The 19,961-nt window shown below is 34.8% G+C and overlaps 1 protein-coding gene across 4 annotated transcripts in view; it reads left to right on the top strand.

The window, feature by feature from the left end:
* Positions 1 to 19,961, top strand: part of MICU1 (mitochondrial calcium uptake 1) — a 216,188-nt gene that overhangs the window by 69,856 nt on the left and 126,371 nt on the right. Inside the window, exons 6-7 of one of the 4 annotated variants that reach the window (XM_027531090.1) lie at positions 2,482 to 2,493; positions 19,052 to 19,057. The exons of 1 other annotated variant lie outside the window; for it this stretch is intronic. In XM_027531090.1, coding sequence (XP_027386891.1) covers positions 2,482 to 2,493; positions 19,052 to 19,057 — 18 coding nt within the window. The remainder of the gene's footprint in view (positions 1 to 2,481; positions 2,494 to 19,051; positions 19,058 to 19,961) is intronic. 2 more of the 4 variants (XM_027531092.1, XM_027531091.1) reach the window with 2 other exon arrangements.

The raw sequence follows: 19,961 nt of genomic DNA, 5'->3' as shown, positions 1-19,961 counted from the left end.
CATATTTTTTTTTGATCCTTGTTTGTATTTGTCCTAAAAATTGTAAGACATTCGAAGAGGATACATAAAGTATTTCAATTATTTGAAGCCTGAAGTTCTCCACAAATATAATTACATATTATTTTAGGGATGATAATTTAGCCCTTTAAAAAAAAACTCCATTGACACATTCATTCATTGGTTGTCAGTGGTTTGTTTTTTAGTTGAAAGTAAAATTTCTAAATGAAAAATACTTGATTCTATTTGTCTCTTGAGGGAGCTATTACTGTCAGTACTACTACTAATATGAAAAAGAACAACAGTTGAAGTTTTTGAGTATTTATTATCTACCAAGCACTGTTCCAAGTGTTTATACATAATAATTCTAATGCACACAACCACTCTTTCAGATAGCTTGCTGTTTTTATCATTTTACAAATAAGATACTAAAATGCATAAAAGTTAAGTAGCTTAGCCTTTTTTTTTTAACCTGAGATCATACAGTTGGTAATTGGTGGAGCCAAGAGTCCGAATTGGAACTCTGGCTCCTGCATCCACTGTCTTAAGCACTATGCTATTATCTTTCTCCTTTCATGTATCTAAGCTGTTTGTCTATATGATCTAGTTGTAAATAGAAACTTGTTAAATATTTCTTATAGTTTATTAACAATGTTATTTGTGCAAAAAAGAACTTGGTGTTTTCACTTTGTTGAAGAGTGTTAATTTTTTCTTCTTGGATTAAAAGCCTATGTTAACCTGAAAAACCACAGTGTTTAATTTTAAAGAAAGAAAACAAGAGAGACACAAATTTCAATACCTGAATTTAGAAGAATTTCAACTTCACTGTCATTTCCTCCATTGTTTTCTCAAATGCCATGAATATCAATTGGCATTTTGAAAAATGCTGTGTCTTTTTTTTCCTTTTTCTTTTTTAATCGAAACCATCACTCTTAAAGTGAAGACTGTTATCTATATTTGAAAATTGGATCTTGGCTTATTAAAATGAAGATTACTTTCTATTGAGAAAATAATATTCCCGTTAAAAACTGAACTGTTTAGTCTTTCAAATGTTGATTGGTTTTGTGTTAAATGTTGCATCATTTGATTCAAGCTACTCTATAGCCTTTAGATAAGCAAAAGTTTACAATGTAATACATTACCAAAATGAAATCAAGTACTGGTTCAGCATTTCAGAAAATCCTTTTACACCTGTTGTACTTTTCTGTTTTATTTTTAGTCTCAGATTTTTTCATCTTCTTTCTTTCTCATCTGAAGTTCTTTAAATAATTTTAAAAACTATTTTCTCACTTTTCTCTTCTTACAAATTAGCAATTTTAGTTCTTTGTAGACACTACAGCCCTCAGAAAATCTGGTTTTGGTGTTTAAAATATTTTACAAGGGATGTACAATTTGAGCATCTCATAGCTACGCATAAATGATTGGTAGATATTGTAGGTATGCTGAACTGAATTTGAAAAATACAGAATTATGGATTATTATATTTATTAGTGTGTAAAAGCATAGGATGAGATTAATGTGGTTTTGGGTATAGACAATCTTGTATTCATATGTGAATTCTGCCACATACAACTTTGGGCAAGGGACTACTTAACCTCTGAGTATCAATTATCTTCTGTAACTATAAGAACAAGACAAAAGGCAAAGTATCTGACTCTACAGATTATAGCTATTTTGCATTACTTGGAGCCCTTTACTCAGTTTATGAAAGGAGTTAGCTGCTACTGTGTGTGTTATCTTCTTCATTTGTATGAAATGCTAGAGAAAAGCATGCTGCTGCTGCTAAGTCACTTCAGTTGTGTCCGACTCTGTATGACCCCATAGATGGCAGCCCACCAGGCTCCCCCGTCCCTGGGATTCTCCAGGCAAGAACACTGGAGTGGGTTGCCATTTCCTTCTCCAATGCATGAAAGTGAAAAGTGAAAGTGAAGTCGCTCAGTCGTGTCTGACTCTTAGCGACCCCATAGACGGCAGCCTACCAGGCTCCTCTGCCCGTGGGATTTTCCAGGCTGAGTTGATTGTCTATATGGCAAATATGGTTAGTAAACCAACAAATTTGCTGTCAAGTTAAAAAATATGTCATGAAATGACAATAAGATACCCTTAAAGGAAACCTTAATTAAAGAAATGGCTTGACTACCTATGAAAAAAAGTTAAATATTTGCTTTCCCTTTTCTTTAATAAATTAATTATTCATGTATTCTCTTTTTATAGTGTTGTGAAGTTTTTCTGAAATTGTATGTTTTTTAGGGGAAGGTTAAGAATTGAATTACTTGGGTTTTTGTTTTGTCCTACTGTACCTACTAGATAATATATAAAATATTTCTATGTATTTCTCATTTCCTGTTTACAGATTTTCAGTCCTTTTATTACAAATCTCATTTGGTCCTTATATGTTATAATTGTTTGTGATACATGTATATTTAGGAGTTTTTGTTCATATAATCAATGTCAATTTTTTTCTTTTTCTCATCTTCTGATCAGGATTTCTGGCAGGTACCGACTCAGCAGCATGTGCTTTAAATTAATTAATGTTTCAAAACCCATAGTTATGGTGCAGGGATAAAGGTTCAGTGCATGCTTATGTCCTTTCCCTGCTCCCTTCAGAATGATTCAGTTCCTGTCACTTTAAATTAACGTACTTTATCTCTAATATGACAGGTCAAATACTTCACAAGTCCTTGAGAATATAGAACCTAGCATAATTTCAAAGGAAGTTTTAACATTATGTGTCACACAAAAGTTAAAGAAACTGTTTTAAACATTGTATAGTAGATACTCAGTTGGGTCATTTAAATTGTCTTAGTAGGGAAGCCATGTTCCTGGCTGAACTGTAACAGGGATGGTGAGACAACTCCAAGTGAAAAATTAGTCCTTTTTCTTTCTTTTGAAATTTCTTAAGTAATAAATACAGATAGGCAGTTACTTAGTTGTACTTAACTCAGTAAAATGACTTAAGAGTAAACAGATGAAGCATTTAGAAACACTTCATTATTTTGCTTTTTTGAGCTAAACAACAGCTTTAACTTGGAAAAGCAACAAATACATAGACAAAATGATGAAAAAGAATATATAGATTTGTATGCTGACAAAGGAGAATTTCAAGGACACACGTAAGAAGTACTTTTCAAATTGATCGTTGAAGGTTTAGACTTCTTATAGTTTATAAACTACTAAAATGTATTTTAAAATATTCACTAAAAACATTACTCTTGCATTTCTTAATAAAAATATAAAACTTAATTAGAACATCTTTTGGCTTAAAATAATCAATTAGTGAAGATTACAGGGTGTTCTTTATTTTTATACAAAATTTTCCCTGTGCTTCCTTGTTCTTAAAATGGTATATGTATTTGTAGTAGTGTCCTTACCAACCCCTCAAACCATTCATCCTGTTAGTGGTTCTGTAGATTATCTTAATTTTCCTTTAACTACATTCTGAAACAAATCAACAAATACTTAAATTACTATATCAAAATAATTGATTGATAACCTCATGATCAATGTTCCTTAAGTCCAGAGATTTTGTTTTAGAATAGCTATGGCTCAACCATCATGCAAAGTGCTAAGGAGCATAAATCAAATGAGATGTTAACACCTGCGATTGAGGAAAGCCGCTTCCAGTTCTCTTATTTATGGCAGGACAGTTTGTAGGAAGCAGCTAAAAATTCTTATTAATAAGCTTTTTGTATTAAAAATAATAAGATTTTTTTCTTAGAATAGGTAGTGGGGGAATTGTTGACTTACGTTGGGTTCTATAAACATCACTCATTTTGGTGACACTACTAAAAATTGTTTAAGCTTCCAAAGGTCAATGAGCAGTTACTTAATAGGAGAGGGCTTTCTTGCTTGCTTCCTTACAGGGACTTGTCCTTTGCATGCTAAGTTCCTGTTGCCTGTGGAAAGGCTGGAATCATTTTGTTGTTTCTTTTTCTGGTAGTACAGTATGAGTGCTATTCCTCAGATACAGCTAATGAATGGTGTCAATACTTATTATATTTCTGTAGGGAATGACTGTAATGTCTCTTTCCAGTCCCTGAGTTCCACCACTGCTAAAGTCTGTTGATTTAACCCATGTCCTTGATTATTCATCTTGAACAAAGAAACAATAATATAATCATTAAGTGCTCCCAAGAAGGGTATAGTTTACATGGTTACCCCAAATATTAAGACTTCTAATAAGATGTCTTTAAATACATTTTTATTTTAGATTTTGTTGTGTTTGAATTTGGGATCAACTGTGAACCCATTTGATTTATCATTGTTGATTTGAAAGCATGAACATGACTAACCATTACATTTCCAGTGCCTTTTTGTTTAGCATTTCCATCATGAAACAAAATTTGAAATTCACTTCAATCTGAAAGGACTTTGTTCCAAACTAACTTAATTTTAAAAATCATTTTAGCACAAACATGCTAGCATCTTTGAACGTTACACAAATAGATTTCTATGAAAGTCACTCAAAACATTTTTTTTCTTCTAATGATGGTTAAAAATGATTTCTCAACTCATATGTGTTGATGACCTTTGATTGCAGAGGATAGTTCTTGGTTTGCATATTTATCTTCGCCATGGTGCATTTTTAAAAAAAATTCTAAACCTAAAAAGCTTCTCCAATTATAAATCAACCTAACATCTACTAGTTAAGAAGATTATACAGAATCATTACATTCTTTTAGTGATACTTATTTTGCAAATTATTAAAATACGTGTTTGAACAAATCAAGACATAAAAATATGATGTGCACCTACATCATTAACTAGATTTTCATCTTCAAGATAAATAAGCTAATACAAGCTAAACCTCAAGATTAGTATTTTACAATAACTAACTTTTGTTCCAACAGTATTTGATCTGCATTATCAGTTTTAGAAATTGCAAATAGTTGGACTTCCCTCATAGCTCAGTTGATAAAGAATCTGCATGCAATGCAGGAGACCCAGGTACAATCCTTGAGTCAGTAGATCCCCCTAGAGAAGGAAATGACAACCCACTCCATTATTCTTGCCTGGAGAATCCCATGGACAGAGGAGCCTAGCAGACTACAGTCCATGGGGTTGCAAGAGTCGGACATGACTTAACAACTAAACCACCATATAGACACCTGATGTATTTTTGTGCATTGGATATAATACAACATATAATACAACATACAATACAATAGTTTGTGCATGGGTTCTGGAGTCAGATCATGACCTGTCCTGCCACTTTATAGCATTGTCACCTTGGGCTTCTTACTTCTCTAACCCTCAGTTTTATATCTGTTAAGTGTAGGTAGTAGTATCACCTATCTCATAGAATTGCAGTAAGAACTTAAAAGAGATAATAGAAGTGTTTAACACAATACCTAGCATAGAATGGACTTCCCCAATGGCTCAGAGGGTAAAGAATCTGCCTGCTATGCAGGAGACACAGGTTTGATCCCTGTGTTGGGAAGATTCCCTGGAGAAGAGAATGGCAACCTACTCCATTATTGTTGTCTGGAGAATTCCATGGACAAAGGAGCCTGGTGGGCTACAGTCCATGGCATCGCAAAGAGTCAGATACGACTGAGTGACTAAGCGTGCATGCAGAGAACATGCAAACTATAATTCTTAGTATGTCTTTAATCATTGGTGGTGTTCAAGGAATACCTGAAACTGTTTGACTTTGAAATGATTTAAAAGTTCTTCATCCAAAGGATTTCCTGGGAAATGGTAGTTTCTAGAACGGTGTAAATCAAGGATATGAACAGTGATCCTCAGAGTGAAGCTCTTTTTCTTTTTTCCTGTGGTGTATTTTTTCTTGAAAGTGATTTTCCAAATAGAAGAAGGTGCAACACTATTGACTTATTTTTCAAAATTTGTATGTGAGGTTTTTTTCCCCACGGAGTGGTAGGGAAGCCTTTTCTAACCCATGTGACTGAAATAAGTATTGCTGCTGAGCTCAGGACAGTTCTTTTCAGCACTGATTGATTTGAGTGGCCAACATTCAAAATTAAATTCTTAGATTTGGATAGCAGATAATCAATAATGACAAAATATAGATTCTCCCACCCAGAGCTGCCTTGAAGCAAGTTCACAGGCATAATGTGGTAGAAACTAACATGGTTGATGATTTTCCACATCTAGGGTTTTGATAACACCTCATCAAATACTAAGAACTGAAATAGATCATTTCAATAAAGTTATATCATTTCTTTGAAATGAATCTATTGCATTACACTTTTGAATTTTTATCATTGCTTTAATCAAATCTTCTGCCACTGTTTTATTTTTTTAAAAGCATCCTCATTTATTATCCTTATTCTCTCTAGCCATCTAGTTAATGAAGTAGGAAAGCATTTGTATTCTAGGAGTTTGGAGTTGTTCTTAGAGCTAAAGTGGCTAGAATTGGGACTGAAAAGAGAACGGCTTTCTGCAAGAGTGAAGTTTCCAGGATCTTAAGCATTCACGTTCTGTAGTTTGTTGCACAGAAATTTTTGTTTGTTGCCTCAAATTCAATAATACCTTTTAAAAGTTTGGAAACTGAGTTAGGAATAGAAGAAATCATGAACTATAAATTAGAAACATCTCAATTTAATTTTCATCTGACATATCCCCAAATTCTTTCTTTCTGCAAGTTCAGGTATGGGATAAAAGAAGAATAACAAGTATTTTAACTGTGCAACATTTTCTGTTTGATTGAGAATAGTGTGATTGTTTAAGATTGATATCTTACAGGCTTTGGCACCTATCTATGCACCAACTAAACAATGAAGAGTGAGCATTAATTGCATGAGGAAATTGCTGACTTTTCTCTTTCTTTCTAACATCCTTCTTTCCTGGCCTTAACCCAGCCTTAGGTAGAAATACTGTTATCATTTGGAAATGATATGCAAACATTGCATCTTTTGGAAGAAGCATATTATTATCATTGTTTCTGAAATACAACCTCAAGTACTTCTTGAGGGATTTGGGCAGGCTTTGAAATGTATTTCAGCAACATAGAGAAATGTTAGTATTAAAACAATCCAGTTATTTCCATCTCATAAAAGATGATACCTTAATTTAAATAGTAAAGCTGTGTTCTTTATCAGGTTTTCTATATACCAGAGATGTTTTGAAGTTCTAGATGATGTGTTAGCATCTATTTTGCTGGCACAGTCTATCAACTTTTATTCAACAGAAAAAAGTTTACCTTACACTATAGAACTTGAAAAGTAGATCTTAACTAGAATAAATAATTGAGGTTAAGCTCATAGATACAATTTTTTTCCTTTGGCTTTATCTAGTTGAGTCCTAGAAGGCAAAATTGTTGGCCTTATTTTGTTCAAACCTATTACAATACTCACTGTGTTTGAGCACAGTGAGTATTAACAAGTTTGTTTGAATCGTGTCTGGAAATCCCAGTCCCAGGTCTCCTGATGGTCTCCTGCAATTTTAACCAGATATTTTATAAGTTTTTGTGATGGGTAAGAAACCAGAGTGTGAATCTTTCAGCATAAAGCCATCCTGGTGAAACAATTTGAGGTTTTAGACTAACTGAGAAGTATATTACACATGTAATTGCTGATTTGTTCTAAGTTTACTCAAGTCTTTCAGCTTATCTGAAAAATTAAAAGATTTAGATATGGTGCAGTTGAGATCAATACCAGGACTCCTATGAGGTTATTAATTTCTTTGTACTTGAGGTCAGTAATTTGAATGTTCTAATGATATTGAGTCTGTTGCTATGTTTTAAAATTTAAAACATACAATATCTAAGACTAGGTCATGTAAATGAATGGTAAAACAGTTAAATTTCATTTTAAGTCAGTGAGCCCACTGCTTTGAAATATTGTGCATAGTTTTGTTCTCCAAAAGGGGAATAACATTTGTCAGTAACTTGAATAGAAATTCTGTTGTGATCAGTTTATCTGCATTCTTTCAGAGATTCAGGTGATTGGAGTAGTGTTTGATATGCCGCTTCTAAGATATATAAAATAGTATAGTGCTCTGTAAGGTATCTGCAAGTACTGCTTCTTTTTAAAATACCCAATTCTGTTTAATTGTCAGCATATACACTGAAGTAGTTGCTAGAATCTTAACCTCAGGAACTTTAATATGAAATAAGTTTCTATAATTTTTTTTACTGAATAACATGTTAATATGTTGCTTAATCTTATATTGTATGGTCTTACAATAGAATTAGAATATATTCTATTTCTTTTAACTTTTATATAGATATCTTCCTTTTAGTTTGTTTTGTTATGTTCATTATCTATATTGAATTTATAACTTATATTGAATTAAGTATAAATCATTATGATAGGTTTTCCTAGTAAAAATGCATATTAATACTAAATGTTCATTAGTAACAAAAAATATAAATAACCATCTCTGAAACAGTGAGAGAAAATGAGCATCACCATCAGTCTGCTAAGGAAGACTATGTTTTACTTGCTCTGTGCCTCCTGAAGTGTATAAATGGTATTTGCTTAGAACAAAAGTGAGTTAAAATTTAGGCAAAGATAAAGCTTTATCCAAAAGATTAAGTGAAGGAACAGTTTACTTGACATTCTCAATTTGCAAAATGAAACATTGAGAAGACTTTAGAAATAAGAAAAAATAGCCAAAAACCTTCCTTCCACTGTCCTTTAAATCTTGATTTTCCATTTTCATCATACTTTGGTACTTTTAAAGATTTATTCATTGTTAAACTCAAATATATCTATTTTCACAGATTCTCCTCTGGCTTTGTTGTTTGACTTGAGGATATCATTTTATGGTAGAATCGGGCGTTTGATTTGAAAAGATCAGCTAAGAAACATTTGTGCAACACAAAATAGTCTAAAAATTTATTTTCTTCTTTCCAAATCTTGACATTTTTATTTGATTCTCCTCCTAACTAATTTGATGGATCAGTTATGATGGTGTTATGATAGTTTTGGTGTTTGTGATTAATATATATTATGAATTTTATAAGAATTGTCTGAGTCTTGGAAACTTGAAAACCCACTTATAAGTTCTTAAGAGTTAATAGATAGTTGTATAATCATAAATGTACCTGAACTACTCTTTGGTATGTGGATGCCTCAGAAAACATAATGTAACTTCTCTCCCTCTCTCCTTCTGCCCCCACCCCAACTCCAGAAGTATGGAGAAACAGTGCAGACCTTTATTAAAGAGACAGAAGACTGTTGCACAGGGCACATCACAAAGCATGACTAATTTAAAAGTCCTCTTTAAACATCTTTGTTTCTTGTTTTCAAAGAGCTACTGCAAAATATGTGTTCTCTGTCCGTCCTCACACACACGTGTGCCCGTATGTGCTCACCTGCCTTCTTTTCTCCGTTTTCCCAGCTTTGATGCTTTCTATTCCTCTCTGGTCATGTCTCCTTATCCTTTTTGGCTCACCTTTCAAGATTCCTTTTTCCTTTTATATTTATTCTCCCAGATGTCTTCTTCAACTTTTTCTTATGTAGAGCAATTTGACCTTCTTTTGGCCTCTCCTGGTCCCTATAGCTGTACTCAGTACAGCAGAGGTCTTGTATATAGCCCTGCAAACAGAAATATTTTCTCATTTAGAGGGCTTTTCTCTAGGAGAAAAATCACACTAACTGTACTAGCACTGTAAAGTGTCAATGTAAAATAGCCCCTATGGTCTGATAGTAATTCTCAATCAGTATACAATTTAAGGTCTGTTCAGTGACATCTTTATTATCTCTGCAAATTTTATAATTGCCCCAATGGTGGAGGTGATTAGACCTAAACTATAACCCTAAATGCATCTCATGCAGAGTCTCTCAATCTACATTATTTATATTTTGGAAAACAATCATATGTTTTGCTAGTAATCAAAAGACCTTCAAAAGAAATAGGCTGCTCAAGTCAGAAGCTGTTAAAGAAGAGTGGATGCACACTTATATGTAAATGGATTTTTAATAAAGGTACCAAATTAATTATATGGAGAAAGGAAGATGTTTTCAGCAGATGGCTTAGAAACAACTATGTATCTTTATTTTAAAAAATAAACCTTACCACCTTACTTCACTATACACAAAATTCTTTTGAAATGGATCATAGACCTAAGAATAAAATCTAAAACTATAAGGCTTCTAAAAAAAACCAGAGAATATTTTTATGGACCAGAGATAGGCAGAAATTTATTAGATAGAATACAGAAAGCAATAGCCATAAGGGGAAAATTGAAAAATTAGATTCGATGAAGGTTTAAAACTTCTGATTATTGATATACAATAGAAATTATAAGCCACAGACTAATAGAATGTACTTTTAGTACATATTTGATTGTATTTGTTATCTGTTACCCAGTAATAAATCCAAACCTTAGTGGCTTAAGACAATTATTATTTCTTGTCTCATGCTTTCTGTGAATAAGAAATTGGGGACCAGTTTGCCTACATGATTTTGGCTCAGTCTTTTCCATTAAGTTGCAGTAAGGTGTTGGCTAGGACCTTAGTCATCTAGCTTGACTAGGGGTATAAGATTCATTTCTAATGTAGCTCACTCAGATGGTTGATAAGATAGTACTGTTACTGAGAGGCCTCAGATCCTCTCTCTGTAGGCTTTCCATAAGCCTGCTTCTTGATTGTTCTGTTCTGATGACAGCTGGCTTCCCTCCAGCAGAGCAAGGTGCCTTTTATGCATTAACATCAGAAGTCATACATTATCACTTGAACTGTATCCTATTAGTTACACAGACCAGCCCTGATTCAATGTGGGAAGAGACTAGATCTACATAAGGACATGGATACCAGAAGGCAAAAAACACTGGGGTCATTTTGGAGACATTGAAAAGAGTCTCACGTCTGGAACATACCATGATCAGTAATAAAAAGACAAACAACCCAATTAAAAATGGGCAGAAGACTTGAACAGATACTTCCTAAAGAAAGATATATTAATTGCCAATAAACTGAGTGCATAAAGTGCATAAAACAGTCATCAGAGAAATGCTCAATAAAACCATGATGAGAGAACCACTAAAATGGCTAAATTAAAGAAAGTGGCAACATAAATTTTGACAAAGATGTGTTGCAGCTAGAACTCATACTCAACTTTCAGTTCAGTTCAGTCTCTCAGTTGTGTCTGACTCTTTGTGACCCCATGAATCGCAGCACACCAGGCCTCCCTGTCCATCACCATCTCCCGGAGTTCACTCAGACTCACGTCCATCGAATCAGTGATGCCATCCAGCCATCTCATCCTCTGTCATCCCCTTCTCCTCCTGCCCCCAATCCCTCCCAGCATCAGAGTCTTTTCCAATGAGTCAACTCTTCGCATGAGGTGGCCAAAGTACTGGAGTTTCAGCTTCAGCATCATTCCTTCCAAAGAAATCCCAGGGCTGATCTTCAGAATGGACTGGTTGGATCTCCTTGCAGTCCAAGGGACTCTCAAGAGTCTTCTCCAACACCACAGTTCAAAAGCATCAATTCTTCAGCACTCAGCTTTCTTCACAGTCCAACTCTCACATCCATACATGACCACTGGAAAAACCATAGCCTTGACTAGATGGACCTTTGTTGGCAAAGTAATGTCTCTTCTTTTCAATATGCTATCTAGGTTGGTCACAACTTTTCTTCCAAGGAGTAAGCGTCTTTTAATTTCATGGCTGCAGTCACCATCTGCAGTGATTTTGGAGCCCAGAAAAATAAAGTCTGACACTGTTTCCACTGTTTCCCCATCTATTTCCCATGAAGTGATGAGACCAGATGCCATGATCTTAGTTTTCTGAATGTTGAGCTTTAAGCCAACTTTTTCACTCTCAACTTTACTTGCAAGTAAAATAACAAGTAAAAAAGTTACAACTTGGAGGAAAGTCAAAATAGCCAAAATCTGAAACATGCCTGTGTTTAATCAATAAAGGAATGAATAAGTTTTGGTATTACTGTGTGTATTAGTATTAGATGCACAATATAATTAATACACAAAAGAAATTGCATAAATTACTTATTTTTATTTTGTCGAGTTATTATACTACTCTGCAATCAAAATTAATGAGTTGCTCGTTAATAGAGTGTGGATGAATCTCCCCAGCACTATGCTAAGCCATAGAAGCTGCACACTGAAGCATATGTGTTGATGATACCATTTGTAGGCAGTTCTAGAATAGGCAAAACTAATCCATGGTGCAAAAATATGGTGGCAATTAACTGTGAAGGGGCATAAAGGAAACATCAGGGGTGGTTGAAATGTCCTGCAACCCAAATATAGTATGTACCTGGGTTAGTCAGATATGTGTTTATAGAACTCATTGAATTGTATATTGGATTTGTGCATTTCACCATAAGTGGATTTTACTTAAAACTGTAACAAATATTGAACTCTACATTTGTTTTTTGCAGAGATAATTAACAACTGTGAAACTATCTTTCTTGTATTCTAAGCCTGAGCAAATGAGTAAATGTATTGCAGATAATGGGAATCAGTTTTCTCCCCTTTGGAGAAGGGCGTAACATGTATAAAGGGCAAGACTAAACTGTACTCTGTGATATTAAAATGGAATTAGAGCTACTATGAATTCATAGTTTATAATAGATATGATTATAATCATGAGGAAATACCAGCCTAATTCAAATTGAGGAATATTTTACAATATAATTCACCTGTACTTTTCAAATTGTTCAAGGTCAAAAACTGTAAAGAAACCAGATATAGTCATGAATCTGGAAGGGGATGTACATGCTAGGGCTGAATGACTACTAAGAGGAAAACCTCAACAGACCCTAAACTTTCATCTCTGGCTGATGTGTAGCTTCCATGAAAACAAGAAGTCAAAGGTAGAATGGTAAACAATGGGTAAGCGTTGAAAGAATGCCCACCACAGAGCCAATCTGCAAGCATCTAGAGAGTTTGTCTTTCCCACCCTTTGGATCCAGGAACTTAAGGAAATCTCTGTCAGATCATCAGCTGGTAATGAAACAGAGATTTGAGTGACTATGCTTGACAAAGTGTTTACAGAAGAATTTAGAGAAATTATTAAAGAAATGACTACAACCCACACAAGCACCAACAACAAACCCTGAGCAGGTGGGAGAACCCTATTTCCAGAATTACCACATTATAATATAGAAAACATTCAATTTTCAGTAAGAAATTATGCTTGAAAAGAAAGTACGACTCAGGAAAAGAAAGGAATAGGAACTATCCTTGAAAAAACTCAGATATTGAACCTACTATAAACAGACTTTAAAACAGACTTTAAATGTCCTAAGTATCCTCAAAGAGCTAAAGGAAAGTACACTAATGAACCTAAGGGAAACAAGGAGAATGAGTTTTGCTGCTGCTGCTGCTGCTAAGTCGCTACAGTTGTGTCTGACTCTGTGAGACCCCATAGACGGCAGCCCACCAGGCTCCCCTGTACCTGGGATTCTCCAGGCAAGAACACTGGAGTGGGTTGCCATTTCCTTCTCCAATGCATGAAAGTGAAAAAAGAAAGTGAAGTCGCTCAGTCGTGTCCGACTCTTAGTGACCCCATGGACCACAGCCTACAGGCTTCTCTGTCCATGGGATTTTCCAGGCAAGAGTACTGGAGTGGGGTGCCATTTCCTTCTCCAGTGCATGAAAGTGAAAAGTGAAAGTGAAGTTGCTCAGTCATGTCTGACTCTGAAGTAATAGCAATAAAGAGATACAAATTGTAAAAAAAAAAAAAAAAGTATCAAATAGAAATTCTGAAACTAAACATTTCCTATAGCTGAAAGGAAAATTTTAGTGAAGGGGTTCAACAGCAGATTTGAATACACAGGAAAAATCTTCAGTGAACGTGAAGGTGGGTCAATTAATACCATCCAGTCTGAAAAAACAGAAGAAAAAAAAATTGAAGAGAAATGGACACAGCTTAAGAAACTATGTGACACTACCAAGTATACCAACATATGTATAATAGGAATTTCAAAGGGCAAGGAGAGAAGAAAAGGGGCAGAAAGAGTAGTTGAAGATATAATGGCTGAAAACGTTCCAAATTCAATGAAATATATGAATCTACACATCCAGGAAGCTGAATAACTCCCAATAGGAAAAAATCAGAGACCCACACTGAGACACGTAATTACTGTCAAAAGCTGAAGTTGCTGAATCTTGAAAACAGCAAGAAAGAAGCAACTTACAACATACAACCTGTACACAGTAAGATTAACAACCAGTTTCTCTTCAGATACTATGGAGGACAGAGGGCTGACATATTTAGAGTACTGAAAGAAAAAATTGTCAACCAAGAATTCTATACCTACAAAATTATTCTTCAAAAATGAAGGAGATAGATATTAAACCATTCACAGATTAAGAAAAACTGAGGGAGTTTGTTGGTAGTAGCTCTACTCTACCCCAAATGCTAAAATGAGTACTTTAAGGCTGAAATGAAAGGACACTAGATAATAACTTGAAGCTATATTAAGAAATAACACTAGCAAAGATAACAACATAGGTAAATTAAAAAGGCAGTATTTTATTTGTAGTGTATAACTCCTGTTTATCCCTCTGTGATTTAAAAGACAAATGTGTAAGACAGTAATTAAAAAATCTATGTTAATGGTCACACTGTATAAAAATGTAATTGTGAAAATACTATAAAGGAAAATGGAACTCTACAAGAGTAGAATTTTTTAAAATACTGTTCAAGTTGGTATTTATTCAAACTAGATTGCTGTAAATTTAAGATGTTAATTGTAATCCACAGAGTGGCCACTAAGAAAATAACTAGGTATGGTTCCATTTACATGAAATATCCAGAAAAAGTAAATCCATAAAGACAGAAAGTACGTTAGTGGTTTCCAGGGGCTAGAGGGAGGAGCAGTGGAATGTGACTAAATGGATAAGGGGTTTCCAAATGGGGTGATGAGAACATTCTGGAACCAGGTAGTGGTGGTGGTTATATAATGTTTTTATTGTACTTAATACCACCAAATTGTACATTTTTAAATGGTTAACATGGTAAATTTTATGATAAGTACATTTTACCACAGGTTTAAAAAATTATGAGAAAAAAAAGAGCATGGTACTGGCATAAAAATAGACACATAGATCAGTGGAGTGAAATGAGGAATCCAGAAATAAACGCACATATATATGGTCAATTTGTTTTCAACAAGAAATAAATGGTAAAAGAATAATCATTTCAATAAATGGTATGGGCTCAACTGGATATCACATGCAAAAGAATGAATTTAGTCCCTACCTCTCATTAATACAAAGTTAACTCAAAATAGATCAGTGACCTAAATATAAAAGCTAAAACTGCAGAACTGTTAGAGAAACAGGTAAATCTTCATGATCCTGGATTTTGTGATGAAGTCTTTGATATGACATTAAAAGCACAAGCAATAAGAGAAAAAAAATAGACAAGTTGAGCTTCATCAATATTTAAAATTTCTGTGCACCAAAGAACATAATCAGGAGAGTGAAAGGCAATGAGCAGAATGAAAGAATTTATTTGCAAACCCTATATCAGATACATGTTTAGTATATAGAATATATAGAGAACCTTACAACTCAACAACAGAAAACAAATAACCCGATTCAAAAAAATGGGCAAAGGATTTGAATAGATATTTCTCCAAAGAAGATAATACAAATCGCCAACAGACACGTGAAAAGATGCTCAACATCATTAGACAGTAGGGAAATGTAAATCAAACCACAATAAGATACAAGTTGGCACTCACTAAGATGGATATAATTTAAAAAATGAAGAAAAGAAACTCAGGATGTGGAGAAATTGGAACCATTTTACATTGCTGGTAGTAATGCAAAATGGTATAGCTGCTGTGGAAAACAGTTTGGCCACTCTGCAAAAACATAAACATAGATGTGTGATATGACTCAGCAGTTCCATTCCCAGATATATACCCAAAAGAATTGAAAGCAGATACTCAAACAAATACTTGTACATGAATGTACATAGTAGCATTATTCACAACAGCCAAAAGGTGGAAACAACTCAAATACCCTTTAATGGATGAATGGATAAACAATTTATGGTACATATACAATGGAATATTATTTGGCAATAAAAAGGAATGAAATACTGATTGCTGCTACAACACAGATAGACCAACAAAAACCCTGATCTGCAAAAGAAACCAAATTTTTAAAGCCCACACATTTTCTGGTTAAATGGTTAGAATACTGAATTTTATGTCATGTGAATTTTACCACAATGGAAAATAATAATAAACCTCCAAAGGGAAAAACAAAGATGGACAAAGAAAGCTATTTTGGATTAGTGGAGATTAAAAAGACATGACAACTAAAGGCCATTTGTGTTTGTGGACTACACCCTGGACTAGAGGGAAAGTTCAGTTCAGTTCAGTCGTGTCCGACTCTTTGCAACCCCATGGACTGCAACATGCCAGGCCTCCCTGTCCATCACCAACTCCTGGAGTCTACTCAAACTCATGTCCATTGAGTCGGTGATGCCATCCAACCATCTCATCCTCTGTCATCCCCTTCTCCCGCCTTCAATCTTTCCCAGTATCAGGGTCTTTTCAAATGAGTCTGTTCTTTGCATCAGGTGGCCAAAGTATTGGAGTTTCAGCTTCAATATCAGTCCTTCCAGTGAATATTCAGGACTGATTTCCTTTAGGATGGACTGGTTGGATCTCCTTGCAGTCCAAGGGACTCTTCAAGTGTCTTCTCCAACATCACAGTTCAAAGGCATCAATTTTTTGGCACCCAACTTTCTTTATAGTCCAACTCTCACATCCATACATGATTCCTGGAAAAACCGCAGCTTTGACTAGACAGACCTTTGTTGGCAAAGTAATGTCTCTGCTTTTTAACATGCTGTCTAGGTTGGCCACAACTTTTCTTCCAAGGAGTAAGCATCTTTTAATTTCATGGCTGCAGCCACCATCTGCAGTGATTTTGAGCCCCAAAAAGTAAAGTCAGCCACTGTTTCCACTGTTTCCCCATCTATTTCCCATGAAGTGATGGGACCAGATGCCATGATCTTCGTTTTCTGAATGTTGAGCTTTAAGCCAGCTTTTTTACTCTCCACTTTCACTTTCGTCAAGAGGCTCTTTAGCTCTTCTTCACTTTCTGCCATAAGGGTGGTGTCATCTGCATATTTGAGGTTATTGATATTTCTCCCAGCAATCTTGATTCCAGCTTGTGCTTCATCCAACTCAGAATTTCTCATGATGTACTCTGCATATAAGTTAAATAAGCAAGGGGACAATATACCGCCTTGACGTACTCCTTTTCCTATTTGGAACCAGTCTGTTGTTCCATGTCTGAGTAAGTTCTAACTTACTTCCTGACCTGCATACAGATTTCTCAGAACGCAGGTCAGGTGGTCTGGTATTCCCATCTCTTGAAGAATTTTCCACAGTTTGTGGTGATCCACACAGTCAAAGGCTTTGGCATAGTCAATAAGGCAGAAATAGGTGTTTTTCTGGAACTCTCTTGCTTTTTCAATGATCCAGCAGATGTTGGCAATTTGATCTCTGGTTCCTCTACCTTTTCTAAAACCAGCTTGAACATTCCAATTTCACGGTTCACATATTGCTGAAGCCTGGCTTGGAGAATTTTGAGCATTAGTTTACTAGCGTGTTAGATGAGTGCAATTGTGTGGTAGTTTGAGCATTCTTTGACATTGTCTTTCTTGGGATTGGAATGAGGAATGACCTTTTCCAGTCCTGTGGCCACTGCTGAGTTTTCCAAATTTGCTGGCATTTTGAGGGCAGCACTTTAGCTCAACTGGAATTCCATCACCTCCACTAACTTTGTTCGTAGTGATGCTTCCTAAGGTCCAGTTGACTTCACATTCCAGGATGTCTGACTCTAGGTGAGTGATCACACCATCGTGATTATCTGGGTCATAAAGATCGTTTTTGTATAGTTCTGTGTATTCTTGCCACCTCTTCTTAATATCTTCTGCTTCTGTTAGGTCCATAGAAGGAAAGTATTAATAGCTAAAAAGTAAATTACTGAGATAGTTTGCTAAATTTGATAATAGGCTGTGGATTACAAGTAATAATATGTATCAGTGTTAAATATCCTGATTTTATCAAATTTTTACTGTAGTATATGAGAGAATGTCTTTGTTCATAGGAAATATTTATTGAAGTATTGAAGTCTAAAGGGGCATGGCTCCAAGTTTTGATATAATATAAAAGAAGATATGTAAAATGATAAAGCAGATAAGGAGATATGTAAACTGTTGGTGAATGTGAGTAAAAAGCATATGGGAGTTCCTTATACAGTTCTCTCCACTTTTCTGAGTTTGAAATTACATCAAAATTAAAAGTTATAAACTTAAGATTTGTCTTTTTATTTTCTGAGCAGCAGCATGGTCCAGATGATTCTTAGAAAAATAATATTAGATATGTTTTTTTGGCCTGGTTTCCTCCTTTCAGTTTGTCCTTAGATTTTTGTCTAAGATTTTGTCTTAAGATTTTTGTTTCTCAACTTCTGGATCCCAATGTACTATTTATTTTCTTTTATTATAGCAGTTTCTCTATAAGATTATTACATAATTAATATGGGTTACTCAGCTTCTATTGATATTTATTCTAACAAGTAAGATTGTATGCCTTTGACAGCCTATTCTCATTTTGTGTATTTTTTTCTAGTTCACATGCTTTTCCTTTGCAGTATCTTGGATAATGTTAAAAAATGTACAATCTTCTTTTGAGAAATTAAAATATTAACTTGCCAGTGAACAACTTTGCTTCTCTTTTCATCCAGTAGCCTTTTTTTGTCTGAAATTTGTGTTTAATCTGTTGGTAAAAGATCAAGTGTGATATGAGGTCTAACCTTAATTGGACTGTGGGCTCATTTTTGGTTTTGGCTCAAGCAAGTAATCTCTAAATGCTGTTAGGCCAGACCAGGCTTTCTGCCCATCACAAATGAGTCAGAGAAGCCCTTTCCTAAGTAGAAACTGCCATCAAAACCTCTTACTGCTTCGTTGGCATTCAACTGTGGATTTTTGCCTTTTCCATTGTTGCTGTTTCATATTATAAGCAAATATCCAGGAGAGGCTATTTTGAGGGGGTTTACTAAGAAGATCATGATGATTCATTTGGTCCTCATGTCTTCCATTGGTTAACCACTTTTCTTTCCTTTGTGTGTATGATGGGATCTTCACTAGACAGAGGTAACCTATTGGGTGGCTGTGTACCTGGATGATGGTGTGGTCGTGCTTGTTGGTTTAGTTTCCATGATGCCCCTCCCAAGGTTATGCCTGCAGTGCTGCTGCTTACTTTGTGCTTGCATGATATTACTTTGACTGCGCTTTGTTGGTTTGGGTTTTTAAAACCTCCTCTCCCTTTTTTTGGTACCTAGAATAATTCCTGAAATTTCTTTGGTTGGTCCAAAGTGAGTCAAACTTATAAAAATGAGTTTCAAGTCTAACTCTTCCATGGATCCTTTTCAGTTTTTGAAAGTATCATTGATGTCACCTCTTAAGTTTCTGGTCTGGTAGGGAATTATAAAAAAAAAAAGGGGGGGCGGGTAGGTTTCCCTTAAACACCCGGGAATAGACTGCTTCCTGGATAGACCATTTCTGAACCTGAGAATGGTTCTCAGAGAGAGCTGACAGAGCTGTCTCTGAGAGAGAGACCTGAGAGAGCTAACAAACTCTCTTTGTTAGCTTGTAGATTAAAGAAAATAAATACATACATAGAGTTAATACTAAGTTATAGGAGAGTTTCTTCAAATAGCTAAAATTTAGGAGGCTCCACCAAAGTAACAGTAAATATGACTAAATTATATCATGCCTAAAGCTTGATGTGTATGTCTGATTTGACATATTTCAGAGGTGCTATTTACTCTGTAAACTGTTCTACATTTCAAAAACTAAGATTCTTGGGGTTCATAAGATAAAAGTTAAAATTAATATTTCAGAAATTAATTTTCTGAGCATTTGGGTGGGTGCTGACAATAGTTGCTAACTTCTTCATTTCTGATCACTAGTTCTAATCATTAGTTGTTTTTCTTGGGTATTTAGAACTGATTTTTTTTTTTCTCTACCTTATATACCTCTATAGAAAAAGGTGGAT

Source organism: Bos indicus x Bos taurus, chromosome 28, assembly GCF_003369695.1.
Source record: "Bos indicus x Bos taurus breed Angus x Brahman F1 hybrid chromosome 28, Bos_hybrid_MaternalHap_v2.0, whole genome shotgun sequence".
Taxonomy (NCBI): Eukaryota; Metazoa; Chordata; class Mammalia; order Artiodactyla; family Bovidae; genus Bos; species Bos indicus x Bos taurus.
The sequence above is the reverse complement of the archived record's forward strand: the minus strand, read 5'-3'. Positions and strand labels throughout refer to the sequence as shown.